General features: G+C 41.0%; 1 protein-coding gene across 1 annotated transcript; it reads left to right on the top strand.

The window, feature by feature from the left end:
* Positions 1-1010: 1010 nt before the first annotated feature.
* jcadb (junctional cadherin 5 associated b) lies at positions 1011-23721 on the top strand (the record flags this gene model as incomplete). The annotated part of the gene is made up of 4 exons (XM_080439718.1): positions 1011-1375; positions 7903-9258; positions 10753-13327; positions 23566-23721. 4 exons carry the CDS (start codon positions 1011-1013, stop codon positions 23719-23721), a joined length of 4452 nt encoding a protein of 1483 aa, XP_080295844.1.
* Between the last annotated feature and the right edge of the window lie 2131 nt (positions 23722-25852).

The raw sequence follows: 25852 nt of genomic DNA, 5'->3' as shown, positions 1-25852 counted from the left end.
AGACAGATGCTTGTGAATATGCATACATGAATGCACTTGAAGGTAGAACAATAGAGGTATATGACTGATTATATGTGTTGAGGCTGCCCTCTTTTGTATTGTATTTATTTATTTAGACCGCAAGTGCAGTATAGTATATGGGAAAGACATTATATAGGCCTTAGTTTTGTGGAAATCAATTTAAGAAAAGATGGTAAAGACAACTGGATGAGCACATGGGGATTTGCTGTTGGATATTGAAGGGGTCTTTTTCAATTTCTCGAGCAGCAACAGAACAAGGCTCATTTGACCACAAAATTGTACCTCACAAGTGTTTCTGTGTTTCTGGCTTCTAGATTTGGAACAGAGTTGTTCATGTCGACGACATCTAATTGTTCTAGTTATACAGGAGTTTTTAGGTTGAGTAGGGTTCACTTGAAAAGCTGATTTTGGCAGACCACGCCCTCTAGAGTAGATATGTCTATGACGCTATAGAAATATGCAAAATAAACGTGTATGTTTTAATAAAAATATAATGGCTGCCTGAAACTCATTTAGTCAAAATGTCATAAATTACGATGTATGTCATCCCGTGTTTGTTTCCTAAATAGTGGAGTTTTCAAGTTGCATCATGCAAACTCTTGTAAAGATACCGTAATAGCCTCTACAAATAAAATAAAAAACAATTTAATGTGTGCAGCAATCGTTGAAGTTCTGGAATGTGCGTGCGTGTGATGAGAAGCATAATGCTGTTCGTCGATGAAATGTCCCCCCTTTGCATTTATAGGTTGTATTTCTATTTTAGTTGCACTTAACGGGCCCTGCTGACGAGCATTTATCATGTCTCTTTCAGTGATGGCCTCTGCTGAGCAGCCGTGCACCAGCTTCCACCAGCAGCACAGCGCATAAGGCAGACACACACAACTTTGCCCCTGTGCCCTCGGAAGCGTGCGAGAGGAGAGACGAGAGAGAAAGAGAGCGACAAAAAGAGAGCGAGAGAGAGAGAGAGAGAGAGAGACACTGTATGCGCCATGTACAGCGTCGAGGACCTCCTCATTTCGCATGGATACAAATTGCCCAAGAGCAGCACCGGCCCACCCTCTGCCACGCCTTACGACAAGCATCCCGCCGACTGCCAGCGCGAGCTGGTCGCGGACAACAGGGCCGGCCGCGGCGGGACGCTGAATGGGTACGAGGCCGACCGGGGGCCTCCCGCGTCCCTCGCCGGGGTCTACGGCAGCACTAGGCACGCGTTCCTGCCCAAGGGCTACCCCCACGCCCTCCACGCCGACGAGAGCAGGGAGAGGCCTTTCCTACTACGGAGGAAAGGACTCGGAGAAGCCGGTCACCTAGGTGACACACAGCCCCTGGGTGATTCTCTCGCCACGGATAGCGGGTGAGTGTTTTTTTTTTCTCCTTCTCTTCTACTTCTTTTGCTTCTTCTCTTTTCGAGATTCCCTCCCAACAACCCTCCCCTCTAAACCCCACCCTCCCTCATGCACCCCACCCCGTTCCTCTCCTCTCTTCCTATCCCATCCCCTCCTCCTCCTCCCCTCCTCTCCTTGCCGGGCCCCTTTGGTATTGCATGCAAAGCCGAGTCTGCACTGCGCAGGGTTTTTTTTTTCCTTCTCTTTCTCCCTCCCTCTCCCCATCCCTCCTCTACTTCCCATTCCCCTCCTTTTGGAGCTGCAGAGTACTCTGTCTGCAGCAAGCAAAGCACTGCTCCCCTTGTGTTACGCTGGGACAACATGAGCAATTATGAAAGGTGCCCCCCCCCCTCCTCCACCCCAGCCCCCCCCCCCCCCTGCACATATTTGACTTGTTTTCGTCCGTGGTAAAGAGTACATGCTCGGCATCCCTCCGCGGAGCCCACCCATGCGCCAGTATCTTCTCCACCAGCCTTCCAGCAGGCAGGCAGACATGGGCTAAACAGCAGCAGCATAGCAGACAGGCAGCGAGAGAGAGGGCTGAGGGTGGACTGGAACATGCCTCAAGACAGGCGCGCAATCACTCCACTGTAAACACTGGCACACTGAATCACGCCCAGCACGTGCTCTGTGATGTAAGCATGTTGCTGGGCAAGTAGTGCACAGCGCAGCAGCTCCCCGCGAGCCATACTGTACAGCAGCGCTGGAGCGTATGCTGCTATAGGAGCGTTCCATTGACTTGGGCTTGTTTGCTTTAAAATGAACGAGCGCATGCAGCGGCTCACGGGCTGAATCAACCTCACAGTTTAGGGTAGACAGGAGGGAAGCGCTCGAGAGGTTAATTGTGAATGAGTCCGTTTTTTTATTTTGCGATCATTTGAATGTTTATCAGATTGGATTAGGTCATTCTGTTATGATAGATTTATAGATTTCTTTATTTATTCATTTGGGGTTTTTTTGGGCCAGGGAGACAGCTTTTCCTCCCTCAGATGTGTATAGGAATAAATGATCATGGCTCTTTTTTAAGATCTAAAGTGTTTTTATTTCAAAAGTCCAACCACAGTTTGAAAAACCACTGCATCTTCCATCTCCCTCAGCTCGGTGAAATAGATTCCCTCTCCCACATCTGTCTCCTCCACTCGCTCTCACATGGCTTTTGTCTCAAAATGTATTTTTTTTGCCCTTATTCTTTTGTTCTTGTCATCCATTTCTTGTCCTGGCACTTTCTCTCTTATACGATCAGATTGTAGGAACACATTATAGCGTTCTTCAAACACTATATGGCTCTAAACCTTGCACTATTGCTTTTGCTATTGTTTGCTTCTGCAGTTTGCCCTTGTTTGCAATTCCCCCTGGATGGGAGCGACGGCTCTAAATGTCTAACGTGTCAAATGTAAAGGAAAACTATAGTGCCTGGCTCCATTGTAACGATGTCCATCACAGAGCGTTGTCACGGTGGCTTAAGGAGACATGCCTGGATGTGACTGATGACCTGCGAATAATCAGGTTCATGGAAGCGTTTCGTCTGTGTGCTCGTTCTGCTGGAGTGCTCTGTTAAAACAACAACACTACGAACAACGATGGACAAAATGTGAATTTAAAATAGCATTAGGGACTTAGCCAGATCCTCCCCTGTCTTAAAAGGGTTGAAGATGTTTTCGGAGAATGTGCGGATGGCCATCAGGGAAAATAGTTTCAGCACTGCGACATCCACTTAATCACATGTAGCTAACTAGGGACAGGCGTGGGACTGAAGATAAGGATATTGTTGGTAGACTGATAGACTACATTGATAATAGACATGTATTCATTAATATTGTCACTGTTTACAGACAGACAGACAGACAGACAGACAGACAGACAGACAGACAGACAGACAGACAGATATATCTTTATTGCAGTGGTTCTCAAACTTTTTCATGTCAAGGACCCCCAAAATTATATGTATTTGGCCGCGGACCCCCATCTCAAAATATTTTGTTCCAGGGACCCCCCAGAAGCAAAGATTTGAGTTACAAATGTTGGCTTAATATATATTCAAAGATTTGCACACATTTTCACGATTTTTCTAAAATAGCAGATATAGCAGCAAAAATAGCAGATACAGCTACAAGCTCATAGCGCACTCTGTGCCGCGCTATGAGCTTGTATATCTGCTATTTTTGAATAGCCAAAGTATAAAATATAGATAAAGGGGTTAAAATGATTGACCCCCCCAAAAAAATTACCCCAATTTGAGAACCACTGCTTTATTGATACCGTTCAGGTGTCATAGCAGCACTGCAGTAGGCATAAATTCATAAAACAAAGGACATATTCAGGTAAGAGTTACTATAGAGATAGAGATAGATACAACCAAGATCCAGAATACAACAATTAAGATTAAACAAGTATAGTCACATGCAAACGACCGATCGACCAAACGGCCGACAGACGTTTTCAGACATTAAATGTTTTTTTCCCCTTTGAAAATAGCAGATCTACAACCAACCACACCTTGTAGACAAAGCCTGTTAGATCAGCTATTTTGGCCACGTGCCCACCGCCGTATGAAGACGACAACGACATATAAATCAGGCTTAAGTGGTTAAGAAGCAACAGTGGCTGAGTGTCCACATGACCAACTTTCATAATAAGGTCAGCACAATTTAATATGCAGATCATATTGCAGAAACGGCACATTTTCCGCGTGTCTTCAAGGGAGCCGGGAGCCGCTGACTTAAGCACTTCCGTCCCTGATGTGTGAGGCTCCTTCCTTCCTCCGTCGGATCGTGGAGGAAAGACTCCAGAAGATGAAACACTGCCTTGCATGTTGTGGGCCAACACGCAGCGTTTTCTATTTGACAATTATCAATATCTCACATTTAACTACTTGACTCATTAAGACCTGAAGCCGATTCTACAAATGTCTTCCAAATCCCAACAGTTTTCTAAATATTTGCTATATCAGTGGTTCTCAAACTTTTTCATAATTGTCAAGGACCCCCAACATGATATGTATTTGGCCGCGGACCCGCCGTGCTATGAGCTTGTATATCTGCTATTTTTTAATAGCCAATGTGTGAAATAATGCTTTTTAGCTCAAATCAAAAAATGACACAGATGCGTTCCCGGTCTTAATGGGTTAAAACGGCACTTTGTAACTTTTTATTTGAATGAATAAAATGTCATGTTTTACCAATATGTATGGTAGAATATGTTAATACAATATAACTTATACAATTGGTGTGGTTGTGTTTTGTGTCCCTGCTCTTCTATTGAGACATTTAGATCGTGTCAAAAGTCATGTCTCAAATATACACAGGATCTGACACAAAGTTTGACCTGATGGTCAAGATTCAATTTATCCCCTGAGCAAGCAGGCAGGCTCTATTAGTTCAATGGTAAAAAAAAATCAAAGGAAACCTGGTTCAAATCTGGGTTAGAAGAACATAGTGCAGCTTTAACCCTTATTAGAAGAAAAAACATTTCGGAAAAAATTGGGAAATGTTTTGCATCCGAAATGCATCTGTGAATATTTCGCATCAAGCTGCTACAGTTTTCTATAATAATTGATTCCTCATTCATACAGGTTGATGCTTTTATTTGCCTCGAAGAAAAAAATACTTTCTTAAGGAATACAAATGTTGTCGCTTTTTCAGTCTTTTTTTTAGATTAGTCTTTGATCTGAGAGGTCATAGAAAGTTCAGCAGACATTTTGCTTTGATAATAAAAAGGTTAATTGAAACCGTTTAACACGTATACTGATTTTAAATGTCCTAAATATCTCATGTCTGCATCTAGTGACTGTTCATTCACTAGAATGTGAGGTTCTCTATTGAATGCCCACAAGCATTTTAAATATCATTATGAAGCATTATGAAGCCTTATGAACCTGGCGTCAAACTAATCTCAGAATTCAGCTTATCTTTCTCATAAATGTGAAGAAGAAAAATAACAATAATTCTGAGATTTAAAAAAAAGAAACACTAACACTAAATTTAGCCTTTTGAATTCTATCAAATTGAGAACTTATTGTAATGAATAACATGTATTTTAACCAGTCTGAATGATTAGAGCATATGAATACAATACAACTAGCACATCTGCAGTGGTTGAAGGTGGTCTACTCTCCTTGCTCTTCCATTGACAAACGTACACCATGGTGTCGGGTAGGACGCCTACTGGTTAATTGGTAGTACTGCCTGAAGCTCAGGTGAAAAATACCTGAGTTTGAACCCTGGTGAGGAAACAAAACTTATGGCTTGCAGCTTTTCAGTGTTACCATTGAGCTACTATACATTGCGGACATAAACACAGGGGGTGCTACTGTATATAACAGCAGGTGGTGCTTTGCATCAATGACACTGTGTGTCCTTCCTCTCATATTAATCAATTCATTCCGGGAACGCATCTGTGTCATTTTAGATTTCTTTGGCTATTCAGAAATAGCAGATATACAAGCTCATAGTGCGGCACCGAGTGCCGCGCTATGAGCTTGTAGATCTGCTATTTTGAATATATACTTACTTTGAATATATATTTTTCAAAGCGAACATTTGTAACTCAAATCTTTGCTTCTGGGGGGTCCCTGGAACAAAACATTTTGAGATGGGGTCCCCGGCCAAATATATAATCTAAAAATGTTTTCTAAATCTTAGCAGTACTGTATGTTGCTAAATCAGTGGTGCTCCAACTTTTCCATGTCAAGGACCCCCAAAATTATATGTATTTGGCCACAGACCCCCATCTCAAAATATGTTGTTCCAGGGACCCCCCCCCAGAAGCACAGATCGGAGTTAAACATTTTGGCTTTAAAAAATACATATTCAAAGATCTGCACAAATTTTCCACGATTTTTCAAAAAATAGCAGATCTACAAGCTCCGTGCCGTGCTTGTATATCTGCTTTTGTTGAATAGCCAAATAAATCTCAAAATGACACAGATGCGTTCCCGGTCTTAATGGATTAAAACCATCAAGCCTTTTAGATCTTGTAAAAGAATGATGGATTTCCTCCTCTGTTTGTTTGTTTTTCTGCTGAGAATACATGTGATATAGCATTCCCAGCAAAACAGAGCCTGGACAAACAAACATTTGTGAATAATGCTTTGCACCGGAAAACATTATTCATGAAAAAATGTGCTGAGAGATCAGATTAAATCTAGGATATTGATAATTGTCATGCATGATCAATGCAGTATTGAATGGGGAATTGTATATCAGAAAAACAGTATTCAATTGTCTTTGAAAGACCTTTGTGTGGTGGTTGAAATGTTCTGCAGCCCGTTCCACTGTGCATGTGTCAAAAAAAACACAATCTTCTGTTCTGGCGGCTGGGTGACTTAGAACATTTTAATGATAGTGACATTTTAATGATAATAGAATATTTTAATGATAATATAACATGAGTATAAAAAATTATAGCAAACAAATTAGTTTTCTTTGTGATACCAATGAATAGTAACTTAAAGTATAGTACGTTAGTTCCGTTTATCCAAGCCGTGACACAATCGATTGATTGATCATTAAAATAAACGCTGCTCTGAAAATGCACGCGGCCTTTGGGATTGGCGTGTTAAGTGGTCAGATGGGTGGGCCGCAAACGCTTTGGAGATTTTCAAGTGGGCCCTGATCCAGAAAAGGTTGAGAACCACTGATTTAGAACAAATCATACCAAGTATTTGCCAAGGCAATTGATATATATATATTGATATCTTCTGCAGTCTTCAAAAAGAATACATTTAAGTTTTCAGTCACATTTCATAAGCTCTAATAAATAAATGCACCATATATCAAAAAGTTTGTGAGGAATCTGCTGCATATATAACTAGAAAGGTGTGCAGATTGACTACTCAGAACGTGTATAACTGGAATGGAATATGACTTTGAGAACTTTGAAAGCCAATCCAATCTGAAACGAATCTGAAAAATCTGACACGTACATCAGCAGTAAAAGCCAAATGGATTATTAATAAAAAAAAAGACAAAGGCTTGCTTCCATTGTGATCCAATTCACACACATTCACACACCAACTGCAAAGGCAACTATGCTAGGTACCAACCTGCTCTTCGGGAGCAGTTATGGGTTAAGGGCCCTATTTTCGCCAGTGCCTTACCCATTATCCCTAAACTTCTTTGCCATTTTTTACTATTTTTAAAAACATTTTCAAATAGTTCAAATAGCCAATCTACAAGCTCTCAACTATGTAGATAGTTGAACTATTTGACTATTCTTTTCTCTCTCTCCGCATATTTTTTGTGAGGTTAGGGTTAGGATTAGGGTTAGGTTTAGGCATAGTTTTGTCAACACGTGACGTCGCCATGGCATCCCGTCATGTCAAAACTTGACTTTCAGGGCGTCCCGTCATGTCAGAACTTGACTTTCAGGGCGTCCCGTCATTCAAAACTTGATGTTTCAGGGCTACTGACAGAGCGGCAAAATGTGACGCCTTGGTAGTGAGAACGGGTTGCTTGTGTACGTCCCTCATGCTAATATTGGACTTTTTTCGTTTTAGGTTCTACGACGTTCCCAGTTTGACTTATTCTGAGCCACTGAGTCACGACGAGAGGGATGTGTCGTACTGGAGGAGACGGGGGCAGGACTTCAGTGTCCTGCTGGACTACGCCGATGGCAGGGAGCTGCGGGCCTCTGCTGGCGCGTGGAGGCCGCAGGCTCTGATAGCGGCCGAAGAGAGGCAAGCGCTTCAGCTATGGGAGGAGATCTCCTGGCTGAGGGACCCAGACGCGGCCCCCGGTCACTTGAGGGTGACTGGAGAGAGGAAGTGCCAGAGCTTGGGCACAGAGGAATGGAGGCCCGCCGTAGGGTTGGGGAGGCATCTTTCTGATGGGGAAGGTGACAGGTGGACTCAGGATCACCACCACCGCCTGAGGATTACAGACGGCACGTTTCACCCCAGAACTAAAGCCAAGTCCCAGTCTCTCCCCAGGGTGCTGTCGCCTGATGGAACTGAAATCAGAGATCTAGTGCTGTCCAGGCCAAGCTTACCAAGCTTACCGGACAGACAGAGGGTTAGCAGCACTGTTTTCTCTGGGCCTTATAGTAGGTATATCTACAGCGGTGCTGTTGGCAGAGACAGGTGGGGCAGGAACGCCTGGCCAAGCAGCCATGTTGCACTTTTACCAAAGCCCAGGTTCAGCAGGCCTTTGAAGCCTCCATCATACGAGATTCACCAGCAGACTAGGGGTAGCGCAGAAATGCTTGCTATAGACCAGGGTGCCAAACAAAAAGACAGGCCTATCTATTACCCAAGGGGTGGCGAGCTGCAGCAGAGACAAGACTATTTTGCACAACACTCTGCCATCTTTGGTATGGAGCCGCCTGGCTACATTCCGCCCCCATCTTACAGAAGAGCCCTGCCCCCGAGACCAATCCCAATCAACCGCAATGAGATGGCAAACTTGAGGTGGAGGGGCGACACTCTGCACCTGACCAGCTCAGACCACGGGAGGTGGTTTTCTAGGCAGGCAGGGGGTTCGTGGTTGGAACACTATGGGGATCGAGGTATGCCCTATCGGAGACAGGTTCATTCTGGATACGAAGAACATCCAGGTCATTCCCGTTACTTACCCATCGAAGACCCAAGAGTGAGACATATCTCAGGAGGGCCTGGCGGAAATTCTCTCACTGACTCGGACAAGATCCGGAACATCAACCAAGAGATTCCCTGCGCTAAGGTTTTAGGACAATCTACACATGATAGTGCCTTTCCCACCCCACAGGGGCTAGCTCTCAATACCAATAGCCGCAGATTTTTCAATGACAATGACAGCAGTAATAGTAGATGGTGCAACAGGGGAATACATAAAGGAACTGACAGTGTAGCTGAAGCAGTCTTAAGTCAAACCTCAATGTCATCAATCCCAAGCCGAGCTCCTGAACCCCTCGCGAGTCAAATGTCAATGTCATCGATGTCAAGCCGAGCTCCTGAACCCCTCGCGAGTCAAATCTCAATGTCATCGATGTCAAGCCGAGCTCCTGAACCCCTCGCGAGTCAAATCTCAATGTCATCGATGTCAAGCCGAGCTCCTGAACCCCTCGCGAGTCAAATCTCAATGTCATCGATGTCAAGCCGAGCTCCTGAACCCCTCGCGAGTCAAATCTCAATGTCATCAATGCCATGCCGAGCTCCTGAACCCTTCGCGAGTCAAATCTCAATGTCATCTATGTCAAGCCGAGCTCCTGAACCCTTCGCGAGTCAAATCTCAATGTCATCTATGTCAAGCCGAGCTCCTGAACCCCTCGCGAGTCAAATCTCAATGTCATCTATGTCAAGCCGAGCTCCTGAACCCCTCGCGAGTCAAATCTCAATGTCATCTATGTCAAGCCGAGCTCCTGAACCCCTCGCGAGTCAAATCTCAATGTCATCAATGTCAAGCCGAGCTCCTGAACCCCTCGCGAGTCAAATGTCAATGTCATCAATGTCAAGCCGAGCTCCTGAACCCCTCGCGAGTCAAATGTCAATGTCATCAATGTCATGCCGAGCTCCTGAACCCCTCGCGAGTCAAATGTCAATGTCATCAATGCCATGCCGAGCTCCTGACCCCCTCGCGAGTCAAATCTCAATGTCATCAATGCCATGCCGAGCTCCTGACCCCCTCGCGAGTCAAATCTCAATGTCATCAATGCCATGCCGAGCTCCTGACCCCCTCGCGAGTCAAATCTCAATGTCATCAATGCCATGCCGAGCTCCTGACCCCCTCGCGAGTCAAATCTCAATGTCATCAATGCCATGCCGAGCTCCTGACCCCCTCGCGAGTCAAATCTCTATGTCATCAATGCCATGCCGAGCTCCTGACCCCCTCGCGAGTCAAATCTCAATGTCATCAATGCCAAGCCGAGCTCCTGACCCCCTCGCGAGTCAAATCTCAATGTCATCAATGCCAAGCCGAATTCCTGACCCCCTCGCGAGTCAAATCTCAATGTCATCAATGCCAAGCCGAGCTCCTGATCCCCTCGCGAGTCAAATCTCAATGTCATCAATGTCAAGCCGAATTCCTGACCCCCTCGCGAGTCAAATCTCAATGTCATCAATGCCAAGCCGAGCTTGCGAATCAGTTGCAGGTCAATTCTCAATGTCATCAATGTCAAGCCGAGTTCCTGAGGCTCTTGCGAGTCAATTCTCAATGTCATCAATGTCAAGCCGAGCTTGCGAATCAGTCGCAGGTCAATTCTCAATGTCATCAATGTCAAGCCGAGCTACTGACGCCTACACAAGTCAATACTCAATGTGCTCCATGTCAAGCCGAGCTTCTGAAGCAGTCATGAGTCAACCCTCAATGTCATCAATGTCAAGCCGAGGTCCTGAAGCAGTCTTAAGTCAATACTCAATGTCATCAATGTCAAGCCGAGCTAATTTTTTTCCTTCAAGTATTCTAGGTAAACCACCACCTCCCCCATGCAAGCCTGCCGACCAGGGTTCTGAAACTGTGACAGAAGGAAAGAAGCCGGAACCGCCACCGGAACCACCAGAGAAATCGGACAAAACTAAGAATCTAAAAAAGAAACTCAGTGAGACAATATTCTGTCTGGTTTCCGTCCCTGTTACCCCACAGTTCAGTGGGATATTGCGTGACCAGAATAACAACAATGAAAAGCCTCCAGATCCGGTGGACAGTCCGAGTGAGAACAAAACTGGCCACTTAACAAACCAAAGTCTCCAAAGCACATCTTCAGCCGAGGCCGAGCTGCAAGCCCTCACTGGTAGCTTCGCAAGCAGCAAAACGAGCAGCAGGGCGAGCAGTAAACTGGTGAAAAGATTACCCAGACCCCCTAAGATAAATCATTACAAGGAGATGAAATTGTCGGGAGATTCCTGGCCTGCAAACCAGTATCGAGACCAGGAGACTCAAACTAGCCCAGAGGCCCGAAAACCAGCCCCAACGGGGCCTGAAAACAAGGAAGCACAACAACAACAACAACAACAACAACAAAAAGAAGAAACTGTCCCCCAAGGCACTGACGTGCCCACCGACAGTGGTACCGGCAGTGTGGTAAGCACGGTCTTCACTTTCCCTATAAAAGGGGTGAAGAGCCTGAAACTATCCAGCAACAGCGCCTTCTCCCTGACCGCCACTTTTTCCAGCCAGCTGATTAAGAGCACAGCCTCGATGCCAGCAGAAACAGCAGCAGCAGAAGCAGCACCACCCTCAGGAACCACGGAGGAGGACCAACCAGCACCAAGTGATGAAGAAGAGGAGTTCGGGGAATTCCTGCTGAGGCCGGCGAGCCAGCGACCGTGGGACGCTGTCAAAGAGTTGGAGATCATCAACAAGGAGCTCCAGGAGCAACAAATGCAGCAGCAACAAATGCAGCAGCAGCAGCAGCAGCAGCAGCAGAGCAGCAAGCAACCCAGCGTTGACAAGTGCATTGAGGACCTCAACGAGGCCTACAAAGACATCTTGGAGCTAGGCACTCCTAGCAATAAGGTCCCCGACGGCTCGGTCCAAATCCCCGAGCGCATCAAGATCCGGCTGACATCAGAGCCCATAAAAAGGCCCAGCAGCCTTAGGCGTAGCGCGGTGAGCTGGTCAGTTGACCCAGAGTACAGAGAGGTCAAGAGCGCCTTCTCGAGACCCGCAACAAAATCAGTCACTTTCAGCAAGCAGCTTCGGGAGGAGCTTCCTGTCCCACCTCGGGAGACAGGCTTCAGAGAATACAGGGTCATTGCGCAACTTTCGCGCACACAGAGCAGCATGGACGGCAGGACAGTGAAACTGGACCTGCCCGATGAGCCTATTGAGATGCCAATTTGTGACTTCATCCCAGCAACGAACACTGCAGCAGCTGAGCTCCCTTGGGCAGATAGGCAACCCATGCAGGATGCCTCAACGCTTACCAGTCCTCCGGATTATGAGGACATATGCCAGACTTTGCGTCGGTCCAGAGACTCACTCCACAAAATATCCACAGATGGTTCCAAACCTGGAGAGATTCCTCTAGACAACAATGCGGAATCTGAGGAGTGTCCCATTTGCAAGAGAGAGATGGAGAATCAGATGAGACAGGCCCCTTTGCCTCCTCTCGACGAGGAGAACAGCTCGGACAGCTCAGCCAATCAAAATGGCAGTCCGCCACAACACGCTGCACTGGAAAGCCCAGCTGAACTGTGTCCCAGAACGAGGGAGCAGCATTCGCTAACAGACGAGAACTCTGGTGGCGCTGAGAAAACAGATGTTGCTCAGGCAGGAGACCTAAGCAATGCATCTGAGATCAAGTCTGCCGAGGGTACGCCAGATAATGCATCTACAGACATGACGGTAGCCAGGATATTAGTGAAGGATGCAGATTCCCAAGTCACGGAGGAGCAGAGTGTTAGTGAGCCAGAAACTAAAGTCTTTATAACTGAAATAGAAGACAGGGAAATAGCAGAAAGGGAAACCATTACAGGTGATAGACCTGAAAAGGGGACAGCTGAAGTGAACGACGAATGCAAGGAACAGAGCTCGCAGTCCGCAATGGCCGATAACAGGCAGGAGCCAGAGAAGAAGCCATTTGCTGTCCCAGAGCATAGGCATGTTCTACGGACTCATCTGGGCCGAGAACACCCAGGGTTACCGGAGTTCCCACCAGACAGACTGCCTCTTTCTGTCCCCCCGATCCCTGACCGCAGCCTCAGCCGCAGCCTGGAGGGTGAGAGGAGGATGAGGGGTCCTTCCCAACGCATAGAGGCCCTGCAGGACAAACTGGCTGCCTCGCCAAGTCGGGTGCCAATGGAACGCCTGGCCCGTATGAAAGAGGTGGACGCTGTGTCTCGCATGAGGAGTATCGGCCTCAGGAGCATGGACTCTGTGGAGGGGGAGGCGCAGGCGGAGGCACAGGGGGAGGCGGAGGCACAGGGGGAGGTTGAGGCACAGGGGGAGGTTGAGGCACAGGTGGAGGAGGAGGCACAGGGGGGGGCGGAGGCACAGGGGGAGGAGGAGGCACAGGGGGAGGAGGAGCCGCAGGGGGAGGAGGAGCCGCAGGGGGAAGGGGAGGAGGAGGACGGGGAGGCCAAAGGTGGACAGACAGAGAAGCTCCTCCCTTCTCCCCAGAAGGAGGATGATCAAGATCAAGAGGTCACTCCTTCTCGGCAGGGCTCTGAAGGGACGGTGTTGCAGAATGAGGAGGCGTCAACTTTCTCAGGTAAGACACACGATTTAGAATAAATGCTGGTAAATGTAGTTGCAGTATGAAAATGACTTCATTTCAAAATGAAATTCTAGAATGTGAGAAGGTGACGGTGCTCTCTCCACAAAACAATCAAATTATGATATTCAAGATATAATTCTTTGGAATTTAACAACACATTGTCAGAAACAGTATATATTAACGTTAAAATACATAAATAATACAATTTTCGGTAAATTTTGGTATATGAATAAACATTTTGGTATTCACGAATACATTTTTTTAATTTAATAGTGTTTAGAGAAGTTGTCAATATAATTAACACGTTTATGTAGAATAGTTATTGTGAAAAATATACCAGTGAAAGATTATATGAAAAATTACTGAAAAAGTTTCCTTATCGTTAGAATTGAACTCTTCCTCTGCTCATTTTGTCAAAGGATTCGGTGGTAGGAAAATGTGTCAGTTTGTCAGTTTTAACCCATTAAAGACCTCCGATTCTACAAATGCCTTCTAAAACAGTAGCTCTCAAACAATTTCGTAGTTAAAAATGAGTCAACATTTGTCAAACACTTTCAAGATTTTTCAAATTTTTTTAAAAATAGCAGATGTACAAGCTCGCAGCGTGGCACAGTTTCCCGGTTTTAATGGGTTAATGTGTAATGTGTAACATTAAAACTGACAAATAATTAAAACTGACAAATAATTCAAATATAATCAAATGACCTTGTTGAAATCTAGAATATGTGATTTCATACAGTATGACAATTACTACTCTGGGTTGATTTCCAAAGTATTGCTCTTGAATTATTTCAAATGGAATAAGATTTTTTACTCCTGTATTAAAGATCTATAACTCAGGGATAACACAGACGTTTAACCTAATTCTGCCAACAATACCGGGTGAATATTGGGTAAAGGCACTTCCAACGGTGTCAGAAATGTTTGCTTTATCTTGAGATCCTGTCATAAAAAATAAATTGAATGTAGTGAGCCTGGTGCTGCTGTTTAAAGATATTGCTACAAGATGGTGCTGTTGTACTACAGGCTACAAGACCTCCTCCTCCAACCAGCTACATGAAACCTCATGGAGCATATCCTTGTTGTCGGGCAGAAAACTTGTATCTCCATATTATATATATATATATATAACTAGAAAATGTGCTCCTCGGAGCACAGGTCTCCTGATTAATCCTGTCTTACCTATTTGTGGGATCGCTAAAGCGATCACACTAATGTTATTGCCACTATTTATTATTGTGGGATCGCTAAAGCGATCACACTAATGTTATTGCCACTATTTATATACTATATTCCGCCCGTTTTTTGATGGCTAACTAGTCCTTCATACTTTTAGCTACAAACTCATTTCCAACTCTTCAACGTTCGGCCTACTCAGGACATATCGGCTACCATTTGAATTTTTGAAATCATTTGTACTTTTAGAGATATTTCACTTTTTACTTCTAAAAAACTCCCATTCATTTCAATGGAGAAATTCATACTTTTAGCTAGAAACTCCGTTCCAACTCTATAACGTTCAGCCTACTTAGGACATATTGGCTACCATTAGAATTTTTGAAATCATTTGTACTTTTAGAGATATTTCACTTTTTAAATGGTAAAAATACTTAAAAGTTGATAAAAAGAGTAAAAATACTTAAAAGTTGTAAAAATTAGTAAAAGCTACTTTAAAGTAAATAAAGTGACTAAAAATACTTTAAAGTAAATACCTTGAGTAAAAATACTTAAGAGTACTTATATTGAGTAAAAATACTTAAAAGTACTCAAAATGAGTAAAAATACTTAAAAGTTGAAAAAAATAGTAAAAATACTTAAAAGTTGATAAAAAGAGTAAAAATACTTAAAAGTTGTAAAAATTAGTAAAAGCTACTTTAAAGTAAATAAAGTGACTAAAAATACTTTAAAGTAAGTACCTTGATTAAAAATACTTAAGAGTACTTATACTGAGTAAAAATACTTAAAAGTACTCAACATGAGTAAAAATACTTAAAAGTTGAAAAAAATAGTAAAAATACTTAAAAGTTGTAAAAATTAGTAAAAAATACTTTAAAGTAAATAAAGTGACTAAAAATAATTTAAAGTAAATACCCTTTAGAACCTTTCAAACCTTTAGAACCTCTTAAACCTTTAGAACCTCTTAAACCTTTCAAACCTTTCAAACCTTTCAAACCTTTCAAACCTTTCAAACCTTTAGAACCTTTCAAACCTTTCAAACCTTTAGAACCTCTTAAACCTTTCAAACCTTTAGAACCTCTTAAACCTTTCAAACCTTTCAAACCTTTAGAACCATTCAAAGCTTTAGAACCTTTAGAACCTTTCAAACCTTTAGAACCTCTTAAACCTTTCAAACCTTTCAAACCTCTTAAACCTTTCAAACCTTTAGAACCTTTCAAAACTTTAGAACCTTTAAAACCTTTAAAACCTTTAAAACCTTTAAAACCTTTAAAACCTTTAACTCTACTAACACTATCAATACTCAATACCATCAACATTCTTAGCGATCCCACACTGTTTCTTCAGGAACAGTACCTTCTAGTTGTGGGATCGCTAAAGCGATCACACTACTGTTATTGTCAACACCGTTTTTTGACCCCTAACTAGTCCTTCATACTTTTAGCTACAAACTCCGTTCCAACTCTTCAACGTTCGGCCTACTCAGGACATGTCGGCTACCATTTGAATTTTTGAAATAATTTGTACTTTTAGAGATATTTCACTTTTTACTTCTAAAAAACTCCCATTCATTTCAATGGAGAAATTCATACTTTTAGATAGAAACTCCGTTCCAACTCTATAACGTTCAGCCTACTTAGGACATATTGGCTACCATTAGATTTTTTTGAAATAATTTGTACTTTTAGAGATATTTCACTTTTTAAATAGTAAAAATACTTAAAAGTTGATAAAAAGAGTAAAAATACTTAAAAGTTGTAAAAATTAGTAAAAGCTACTTTAAAGTAAATAAAGTGACTAAAAATACTTTAAAGTAAATACCTTGAGTAAAAATACTTAAGAGTACTTATATTGAGTAAAAATACTTAAAAGTACTCAAAATGAGTAAAAATACTTACAAGTTGAAAAAAATAGTAAAAATACTTAAAAGTTGATAAAAAGAGTAAAAATACTTAAAAGTTGTAAAAATTAGTAAAAGCTACTTTAAAGTAAATAAAGTGACAAAAAATACTTTAAAGTAAGTACCTTGATTAAAAATACTTAAGAGTACTTATACTGAGTAAAAATACTTAAAAGTACTCAACATGAGTAAAAATACTTAAAAGTTGAAAAAAATAGTAAAAATACTTAAAAGTTGTAAAAATTAGTAAAAAATACTTTAAAGTAAATAAAGTGACTAAAAATAATTTAAAGTAAATACCCTTTAGAACCTTTCAAACCTTTAGAACCTCTTAAACCTTTAGAACCTCTTAAACCTTTCAAACCTTTCAAACCTTTCAAACCTTTCAAACCTTTCAAACCTTTAGAACCTTTCAAACCTTTAGAACCTCTTAAACCTTTCAAACCTTTAGAACCTCTTAAACCTTTCAAACCTTTCAAACCTTTCAAACCTTTCAAACCTTTAGAACCATTCAAAGCTTTAGAACCTTTCAAACCTTTAGAACCTCTTAAACCTTTCAAACCTTTCAAACCTCTTAAACCTTTCAAACCTTTAGAACCTTTCAAAACTTTAGAACCTTTAAAACCTTTAAAACCTTTAAAACCTTTAAACCTTTCAAACCTTTAACTCTACTAACACTATCAATACTCAATACCATCAACATTCTTAGCGATCCCACACTGTTTCTTCAGGAACAGTACCTTCTAGTTATTATATACTATATTCCCACCGTTTTTTGATGGCTAACTAGTCCTTCATACTTTTAGCTACAAACTCCATTCCAACTCTACAACGTTCGGCCTACTTAGGACATATCGGCTACCATTTGAATTTTTGAAATCATTTGTACTTTTAGAGATATTTCACTTTTTACTTCTAAAAAACTCCCATTCATTTCAATGGAGAAATTCATACTTTTAGATAGAAACTCCGTTCCAACTCTATAACGTTCAGCCTACTTAGGACATATTGGCTACCATTTGAATTTTTGAAATAATTTGTACTTTTAGAGATATTTCACTTTTTAAATAGTAAAAATACTTAAAAGTTGATAAAAAAAAGTACAAATACTTAAAAGTTGTAAAAATTAGTAAAAGCTACTTTAAAGTAAATAAAGTGACTAAAAATACTTTAAAGTAAATACCTTGAGTAAAAATACTTAAGAGTACTTATATTGAGTAAAAATACTTAAAAGTACTCAAAATGAGTAAAAATACTTAAAAGTTGAAAAAAATTGTGAAAATACTTAAAAGTTGTAAAAATTAGAAAAAAATACTTTTAAGTAAATAAAGTGACTAAAAATAATTTAAAGTAAATACCCTTTAGAACCGTTCGAACCTTTAGAACCTCTTAAACCTTTAGAACCTCTTAAACCTTTCAAACCTTTAGAACCTTTCAAACCTTTAGAACCTCTTAAACCTTTCAAACCTTTCAAACCTTTAGAACCTTTAAAACCTTTCAAACCTTTAGAACCTTTAGAACCTTTAGAACCTTTAAAACCTTTAAAACCTTTCAAACTTTTCAAACCTTTAGAACCTTTCAACCCTTTAGAACCTTTCAAACCTTTAGAACCTTTCAAACCTTTAGAACCTTTCAAACCTTCAACACTACTAACACTATCAATACTCAATACCAGCAACATTCTTAGCGATCCCACACTGTTTCTTCAGGAACAGTACCTTCTAGTTATATTACATATTGTCACGTGTCACTTGACCAATGTTAGTTTGGCTGATGGAAGCTCACTTCAAAAAATATAAAAGTTTTTTTGAAGTGACACACCTATTGTTAGCTTGGCTGATGGAAGCTCACTTCAAAGCTCACTTCAAAAAATATAAATGATTTTTTGAAGTGACACACCTATTTATAGGTTTCTATGTCATCATGCGTCTCGCTAGCCAATCAGAGCATTGGTGACAACAATATTGTCCCGTGTCACGCGAAGCTTGACCAATGTTAGCTTGGCTGAGACGGGGGGACACACGGAAGGACAAGAACGAAAACATACTCTCCACCTCTGGCGGAGACAATTATATAATTATATATATATATATATATATATATATATATATATATATATATATATATATATATATATATATATATATATATATATATATATATATATATATATGGACATACAGGTTTAAGCCCGACCATGACGATATCAACAAGAACTACTCTTTCGGTTACAATAATATGGAATACAATAGAATTGGAAAATATTTGCTTAAGAATACAAATTTAAAATGTTATAGTTTCAATTAAGAGCCGATCTGTAGCTCTTCAGCAGTGAATATGCTTCATAAAGACATTACTGTCTATTCGATTCGATTCTATGTTGTCTAATCTTCATAATGTTTAGCCTATTGCACCTCATTGATATTTCAATGCAAAAAAACGTGATGGTGATGCAAAACTCTTCAAAGTTCATTCTCTCAGAACAAAAATGTCTTCTCCTCTTTTTGTGTCCCCCAGAACCAAGTGACCCAAGCCGGGGGGAGACAGTGTAGAAAAACTGCGTCCCATCATCTCCATCGGAGTTTTTTTTTTATAGCTCCAACACTGTGACCTGGCTGCCTACTAGAATGCCTTCATCTCATCCCAACACTGAAATGGCCTTCTTGTCCGACAAGAGCATTGTGTACACACACCCCACACCCTCGGCGCTGCGTTGATTACTAAGAGTGCTGTTCCACTGCCAAAGGGAGGTGTCCCCTCAACCAAGGGGCAACTTCCACTACCCACTGTCCTTCCCCTACCCAGCCCCCCCCATCCCCTCACCCCACCCCACCCACGGCAGACTTTTCCGAGACCCCATTTGTACCCCCCATCCGCCCCTGTATCCCATTCTCTTATAGGGTTTCTACTAGCTAGTCTTCTTGTAGCGGCTTGTCCTCTCTTGTCTACCCCCTGTCCCCTATATGCTTTCCTCATTGGCAGACATTATGCAAATCTGTCCTGCATACTAGAACTTAAAAAAAGAAATGTCCCCGTAGTGACGGTCGAGTCATTTGAACCACATCGCCGAGCGATCCTGTTTGTTTACGGGCAAGCTGTTAAAGGATATGAATGTAAGTGCTTATGTTTTACACTACGTAGACATAGGGGAGTATTATTTTTTGTCATAAAGCTGTTTTGTGGCATTCAGAGTCCGATTACACCAAAATTTTGCTGAGTTTTTGATTGTCATGGGCGAGGTAACAGCCGTTTTGAACTGGACATCACTGTCTTTGGCTCAAGAACTGTTTTCATTTCCAGACCAGATCCAATGAGTCTTTTATTTTTGTTTATGGTTATTTTAACGCATCGTGCCCTGTCTCATCGCTTTCTCCAACACACTGTAAAACCATAAACCCATGGAGCTCTTCAGTGAAGAGTGGCTCTATACCGTATGACATGATAGATCAATGGCATACTCTGTATGACACATTGGCTCTATACGTGGAGAGGGGAGAGTTGCCTTCTGCATTCAGACGTGTGCGTGTCTCTGCAAGATCAGGTCGAGTTCCTGGTAAAGTTCACCAATCAACCCGGTGTATTATAGCTCCAATCTCCAGGTAATTTCAGGAAGCAATAACGTCACAGGTTAAGCAGAGGTTGGAGACAAAAAAAATATTTAAAAGATTAAAAAAAAGAATAAAAAATAAAAAATAAATGGTTACACAGACATAGAACAACAAAAAAAGATGGAGCAATATTGTTGTACAAACAGCAGTGGTCTAGTTGAGCTAGTTGTAAGGAAGCATTGTCAGGAGTCTTAAAAGGATAAAGCCGGTGTTGTATCACATTTGGTTCCATTGATTTCTTCCACCATCATGAAATTGTGGTTAAGTAAAAAAAACAGGCCAATCTTCACAGATTAAAAAAAATATATCAAAAAAGAAAACATTGTAAATCGACAAGCTCGTATGATGGCTATTCATCATACGATGAAAATGATGGCTTAAGTTCTTTAATAAAATAAAACAGATAACTAAACAATAATACTTAATAATGGCAAAATATATATGTTTTTATGCAACCACATTTTTGAGGATGGCGGATTACGTCGGTGGAACCAACAAAAACTGCCAGCATCCTTTAATGTGAGCCTGTCTTTCAAATCATATTACAGGGATATGGAATCGTGTCAGGGTATAATGGGTGCGGGGTGGGTGCTTATTACTTTCATTATATAGATGATCTATGTTCATACATCTGTATCAAAAAAAAAAGGGAGAACATTTCAAGGAGTATTTATTTTTGTTATCATTGAATTGTTAATCAGTTTGCATAATGTACAAAATAAAATATATTTTAAATATTTTAAGAGATATTTTGTATTTAAACCATGGAATTTTATTTCTCCACACTTCTATCAAGCTGAAAGTATCATGTCTGTATAGTATCATATTGAGAGTATTGCATACTTTTTCTAGTGCTTTAAAACTAAAACTGAGTGACAGTGAGGTAAGGGATGGCCCTGTGGTGTGCCTTGAACACACAATTTGGTTTTAGCGAAACGCTAGGGCACATCGTTGCGTGAGTCTGTCGACAGGATGGGAAAATTCGTATGTGCCATGATTTCCTATTTGATACGGTAGTGCTTTTTTTCATATGCTAAACAACGAGAGTTGTTGTTGGACGCACCTTTGTGATATCTCATACGTCAAATTCATCCCAGCTGTATTTCTTGTTTGTCTTTGTATGTCTTCCAGGCCAAATCATGATCTGTTGTTTTGTCGCTGTTTCATAATAACATGTTTAGAGATAAAAGTGGGAAAATATGTTTGTTTTATCCACGCAGCCACAATTTTCTGACAGTCTGTCTGTCTGTCTGTCTGTCTGTATATCTGTCTGTCTTTCTTTCTTTCGTTCTTTCTTTCTTTCTTTCTTTCTTTCTTTCTCTTCTGTTTTTCTTTTCTGCTGTCGGACACTGACTTGAGGTATACAATGCATTACTGTTGTCAAACAAAAAAACACCTCTTCAGAAGATGTTTGTCAGGAAGTGAATGTATATTTTCTAATGAAGTCTAATTGTGTGTGTGTATGCGTGTGGATTTTGACAGGTTTCAAGTTCAAGAAAACTGAAACCGAAGGAAATTGAAAATCTAAATTCATTAAAAAAAAAGGTTGTGTGGTTTTTCTGCAGCAGCAGCAGTGCATTAGTATATTGCAACGACAGTGAATCTGTAGGAATCCCTTGTTGTTCAATCATCAACCACGTTTCACTTAACTGTCATGTAGCATTCTGCAGTTGTAGCATTTTATTGACTTGGAACTTTGTCTTAGTATTTGTGACTTATTTACTGTAAATCTGGAGTGATCATGTCGCCTTATTTTTGTGTGCATTACGTTGTACTTAAGGCAATGCCAAATAACAAACATACTAAGCACTGTTTCATACATTAGGTTTTTTACAAGCAACTTTACTGTTCTGCCATTTTCCTCCAGCCGGAGAGGTACAGTAGCAATGTCCGTATGTTGAGTCCACCGTCCATGCTCTTTTTATTCTGTAGAAATATGAATTTCAAACTGTGAACTTCAAACACACCAACAAACAACAAACCAACAAACTTAACCACTCTACAACACTGGAGTCCCTATTTTTGGGCATGTCATTATAAGCTAAAAATCTTTGATAACTGAAAATAGCCGATTCACAAGCTCACGGCGTGTCGCGACACGAGGCGCACAGTTACGAGCTTATTCAGTATAGATCGGCTGCTTGAGGAAAAAGAAAACGTATATTTTTGTTAATTATTTATTGTTTATTATGACCCAAGTGGTTAATTTACTGGATACAGGAGTAACATTTAGCCTTTCACATGAAGCCCATATAGCTGGCATTATACAGGGAGGACGAGCTGACATGCCCATATATAACTACTGAACCATTTCATTATCAATTCATTTCCAAGACCCATATAGGCCTTGCCTCGCGGTCTTGTATGTAAACTGCCCCTGACTACAGCAAAATGGCTATTTCGGTACCTACGCCCCCCCCTGCCCGCCCCCACCAACACTAATTGGCATGTCAGGTACACTAGAACATGGTGTTATTTGACTTTTTATACTGCAGGTGATGTGCAACATGAAGCGATTATGCACACTTGTAATATTTTCTATTTTCATATGAGATTTAAGTACGTTTTGTACTCGCTGCCATTTTGTTTTCTTCCTTGCATGAAATGCAAGAGTGAGAGTAGGGGAAAATGTTCTTTTCATAAAATATATTTGCATTTGGTACTCCGGTAGTAAAAACCAGTGGGCAAAACATTATTGTTTCATAATTTGATTTTTTTCAAACTATGCCAAGTATTTACAAGCTATTTTTAGAGTAAATTAAAAGAACTCTCATCCATTGTTTCCTTTTAGGGCATACCTTTATCTTTGTATCTATAAATCTGAGCATAATCCATAGTCATATGATTGTGCTACTGTTGTATGATACTGCAGTCTGATTCATAAATAAACTCTTTGCATGAAGGTTGTGTTTGTGATCAATCTGGCCACTGGGGCTATTTCATCAATCTTTATTCCAAACTGAAATATTTGACAACATATAAGCTTACAAAAATCAAATATTTCTGAGGAAGCCATGTGCTCCATGGTTGTCAAATTGAAAACGTGGACAATATGAATCCATTACATTTTGTTTAGATATTGCACGATAAACAAAGAATCCTTTATTTCCAAAATGCATTAATGTTCTGTATTATGATTTTGGAATTCATAGCTATTTTATATGACCTAAATCTACAACCATTGTGGAGATTGATAAGGAGTGTGTGTGTGTGTGTGTGTGTGTGTGTGTGTGTGTGTGTGTGTGTGTGTGTGTGTGTGTGTGTGTGTGTGTGTGTGTGTGTGTGTGTGTGTGTGTGTGTGTGTGCTCATGGTGTCAATGTTGTACAAATCCATGCTTGTGTACAGGCAATTACAACACAATCACCCTGCCAGGCCGTCACACTGAGCTCCGCTTGTTGGATCAAAGCTTTGGCACGACGGCAACGCAAGCGGAACCCAGTAAAAAGAATCTCTCAGGCCGCTCCTCGAGTCCTGGAGGACATCCACCCTCTGTTCCTATAACCCATTAAGACCTGAGGCCGATTCTACAAATGACTTCTAAATCCTAACAGTTTTCTGAAAAACCTATGTTGCTATATCAGTGGTTCTCAAACCTTTTCAAAGGCCTAAGACCCCCCAAAATCATATGTATTTGCCCGCCGACCCCCATCTCAAAAATATTTTGACCAGGGACCCCCAGAAGCAAAGATTTTAGCATGTTATTTTCACTGTCAAAATAGCCTTGAACTTTTTTTCTTACAGTTGGGTATTTGTTACTGTACATGGACGTGCATACACGTGTGCAGTAACAAATACCCGACTGAGAAAAAAAGTTAAATGATCAGCAGTTTAGTCATCCTTTATGCCTTGACAATACCCAGTGGCCTCATTTTTAAATTATTCCACAGAACGTTTGCTGAGTGTACACACACACAGTCCCATGTGACACATACAGTTACACACATTCACACCAGGGAGTTGTCCAGTACAACAACCACAGTTTTCCACCGTGGGCCATCCAGCATCTTGACTGAGGGAAATATGGGATAAGTGTCTTCTTGTACAATGGCACCTCAATTCGTTTTTGCTTTTTTTTAAGGAGCAGATAACATTAGTCAATCACTCAGCAGGAGATCGTAGCCCAAATTCCTTAGTTAAATCTGCTTGACTTTTCCCCTTCTACATTTAACACACTGTTTTTCTCCTATCAGTGATGCTATGCTATTATCATTTCCACCAGGGCGGACGGCCAGGAGAGATTATGTTTTCACCCCTGTTTGTGTGTGTGTGTGTGTGTGTGTGTGTGTGTGTGTGTGTGTGTGTGTGTGTGTGTGTGTGTGTGTGTGTGTGTGTGTGTGTGTGTGTGTGTGTGTGTGTGTGTGTGTGTGTGTGTGTGTGTGTGTGTGTGTGTGTCTGCGTGTGTGCAATCTGTGCATCTAATCCGCTGGTCGTTCATCATCAAACTTTTCGTGCACACTACCAGTAGACCGAGGAAGACGCTCCCACCACAAATGTTTTTAATCAGCCTCATGGTGGCACTATACCAGGCACCTCCTTACATTTTGACAGACGCGCGGGACACTGTCAGACACTTTATGTATATCTGACTGTATACACCCTCATATATAGATTTGATGTATATTTTATATATGTTTTTGATATTTAGCTAAACAGTAGAAGTTCTACAGCCAGGGGCCAGAGCTGACATTACCAGGCCCAGGCCCGGAGGCCCAAAGGTCAGGGCGGCCCCTAGACATTTTTATTAAAATTATGGAAACAGAATTAGTCAATAGTTTAATATGAATAATAAAGGCAGGATAAATTATGAAAAAGTGCTATGCACATCAAACAATAATGCAAAAAATGTGGACTTTTAAAATGCTTATGACAGCACAATTGATCCAGCTTCATATACATGGTTGAAGTTTCAGTTTCTAGTCAAATTATTTGAGGTTTGTCCGAAAGTGTCTTTCCATGTTCCGTTTCTTCACCATCAATGTGCTGTTGTTCCTGATGAGACAAATGCATACTTACTGATGACAGCACTTTATCCAGTTTCATGTACGGTATACACATAATATGGCTGAGATTTCAGTTACTTCCCTATTTTTCTTGGCTGGAGAAGTCTTGTCAAATGATTTGTGGTTTGTCATGAAGGGTTTTTCCAAGTTCTCTTTATTCAGCATGCACCACCACTATATCATTGTTGCTGATGAGACAATACATTTCCCATTTCCAGTGGTGTAAAGTAACTAAGTACATTTACTTAAGTACTGTACTTAAGTACAATTTTGAGGTATTTGTACCTTTGTCTTTACTTGAGTATTTCCAATTTCCAATACTTTTACTTCTACTCCACTACATCTCAGAGGCAAATATTGTACTTTTACTCCACTACAATTATTTGAAAACTTTAGTTACTATTACTTTTCAGATATAAATTATGATATTACAAAACATACATTAACCACTTTAGCCCTGTTTTATACCTAGGCTATTTGAAAATAGCCGATCTACAAGCTCGCGACCCGTTGTGAGCTTGTAGATCTGCTATTTTCAAATATTTTAGTACTTTTACTTTTGGTACTTTAAGTAAAAAAAAATGATTCATTGTATTTGTTTTGTCTCAGGGTGTCCCAAAATAAATTCTACT

The sequence above is a fragment of the Gymnoscopelus braueri genome (genome assembly GCF_963280865.1).
Source record: "Gymnoscopelus braueri genome assembly, chromosome: 10".
Taxonomy (NCBI): domain Eukaryota; kingdom Metazoa; phylum Chordata; class Actinopteri; order Myctophiformes; family Myctophidae; genus Gymnoscopelus; species Gymnoscopelus braueri.
Note: the sequence above shows the minus strand (reverse complement) of the source record. Positions and strands in the feature narration are given on the sequence as shown.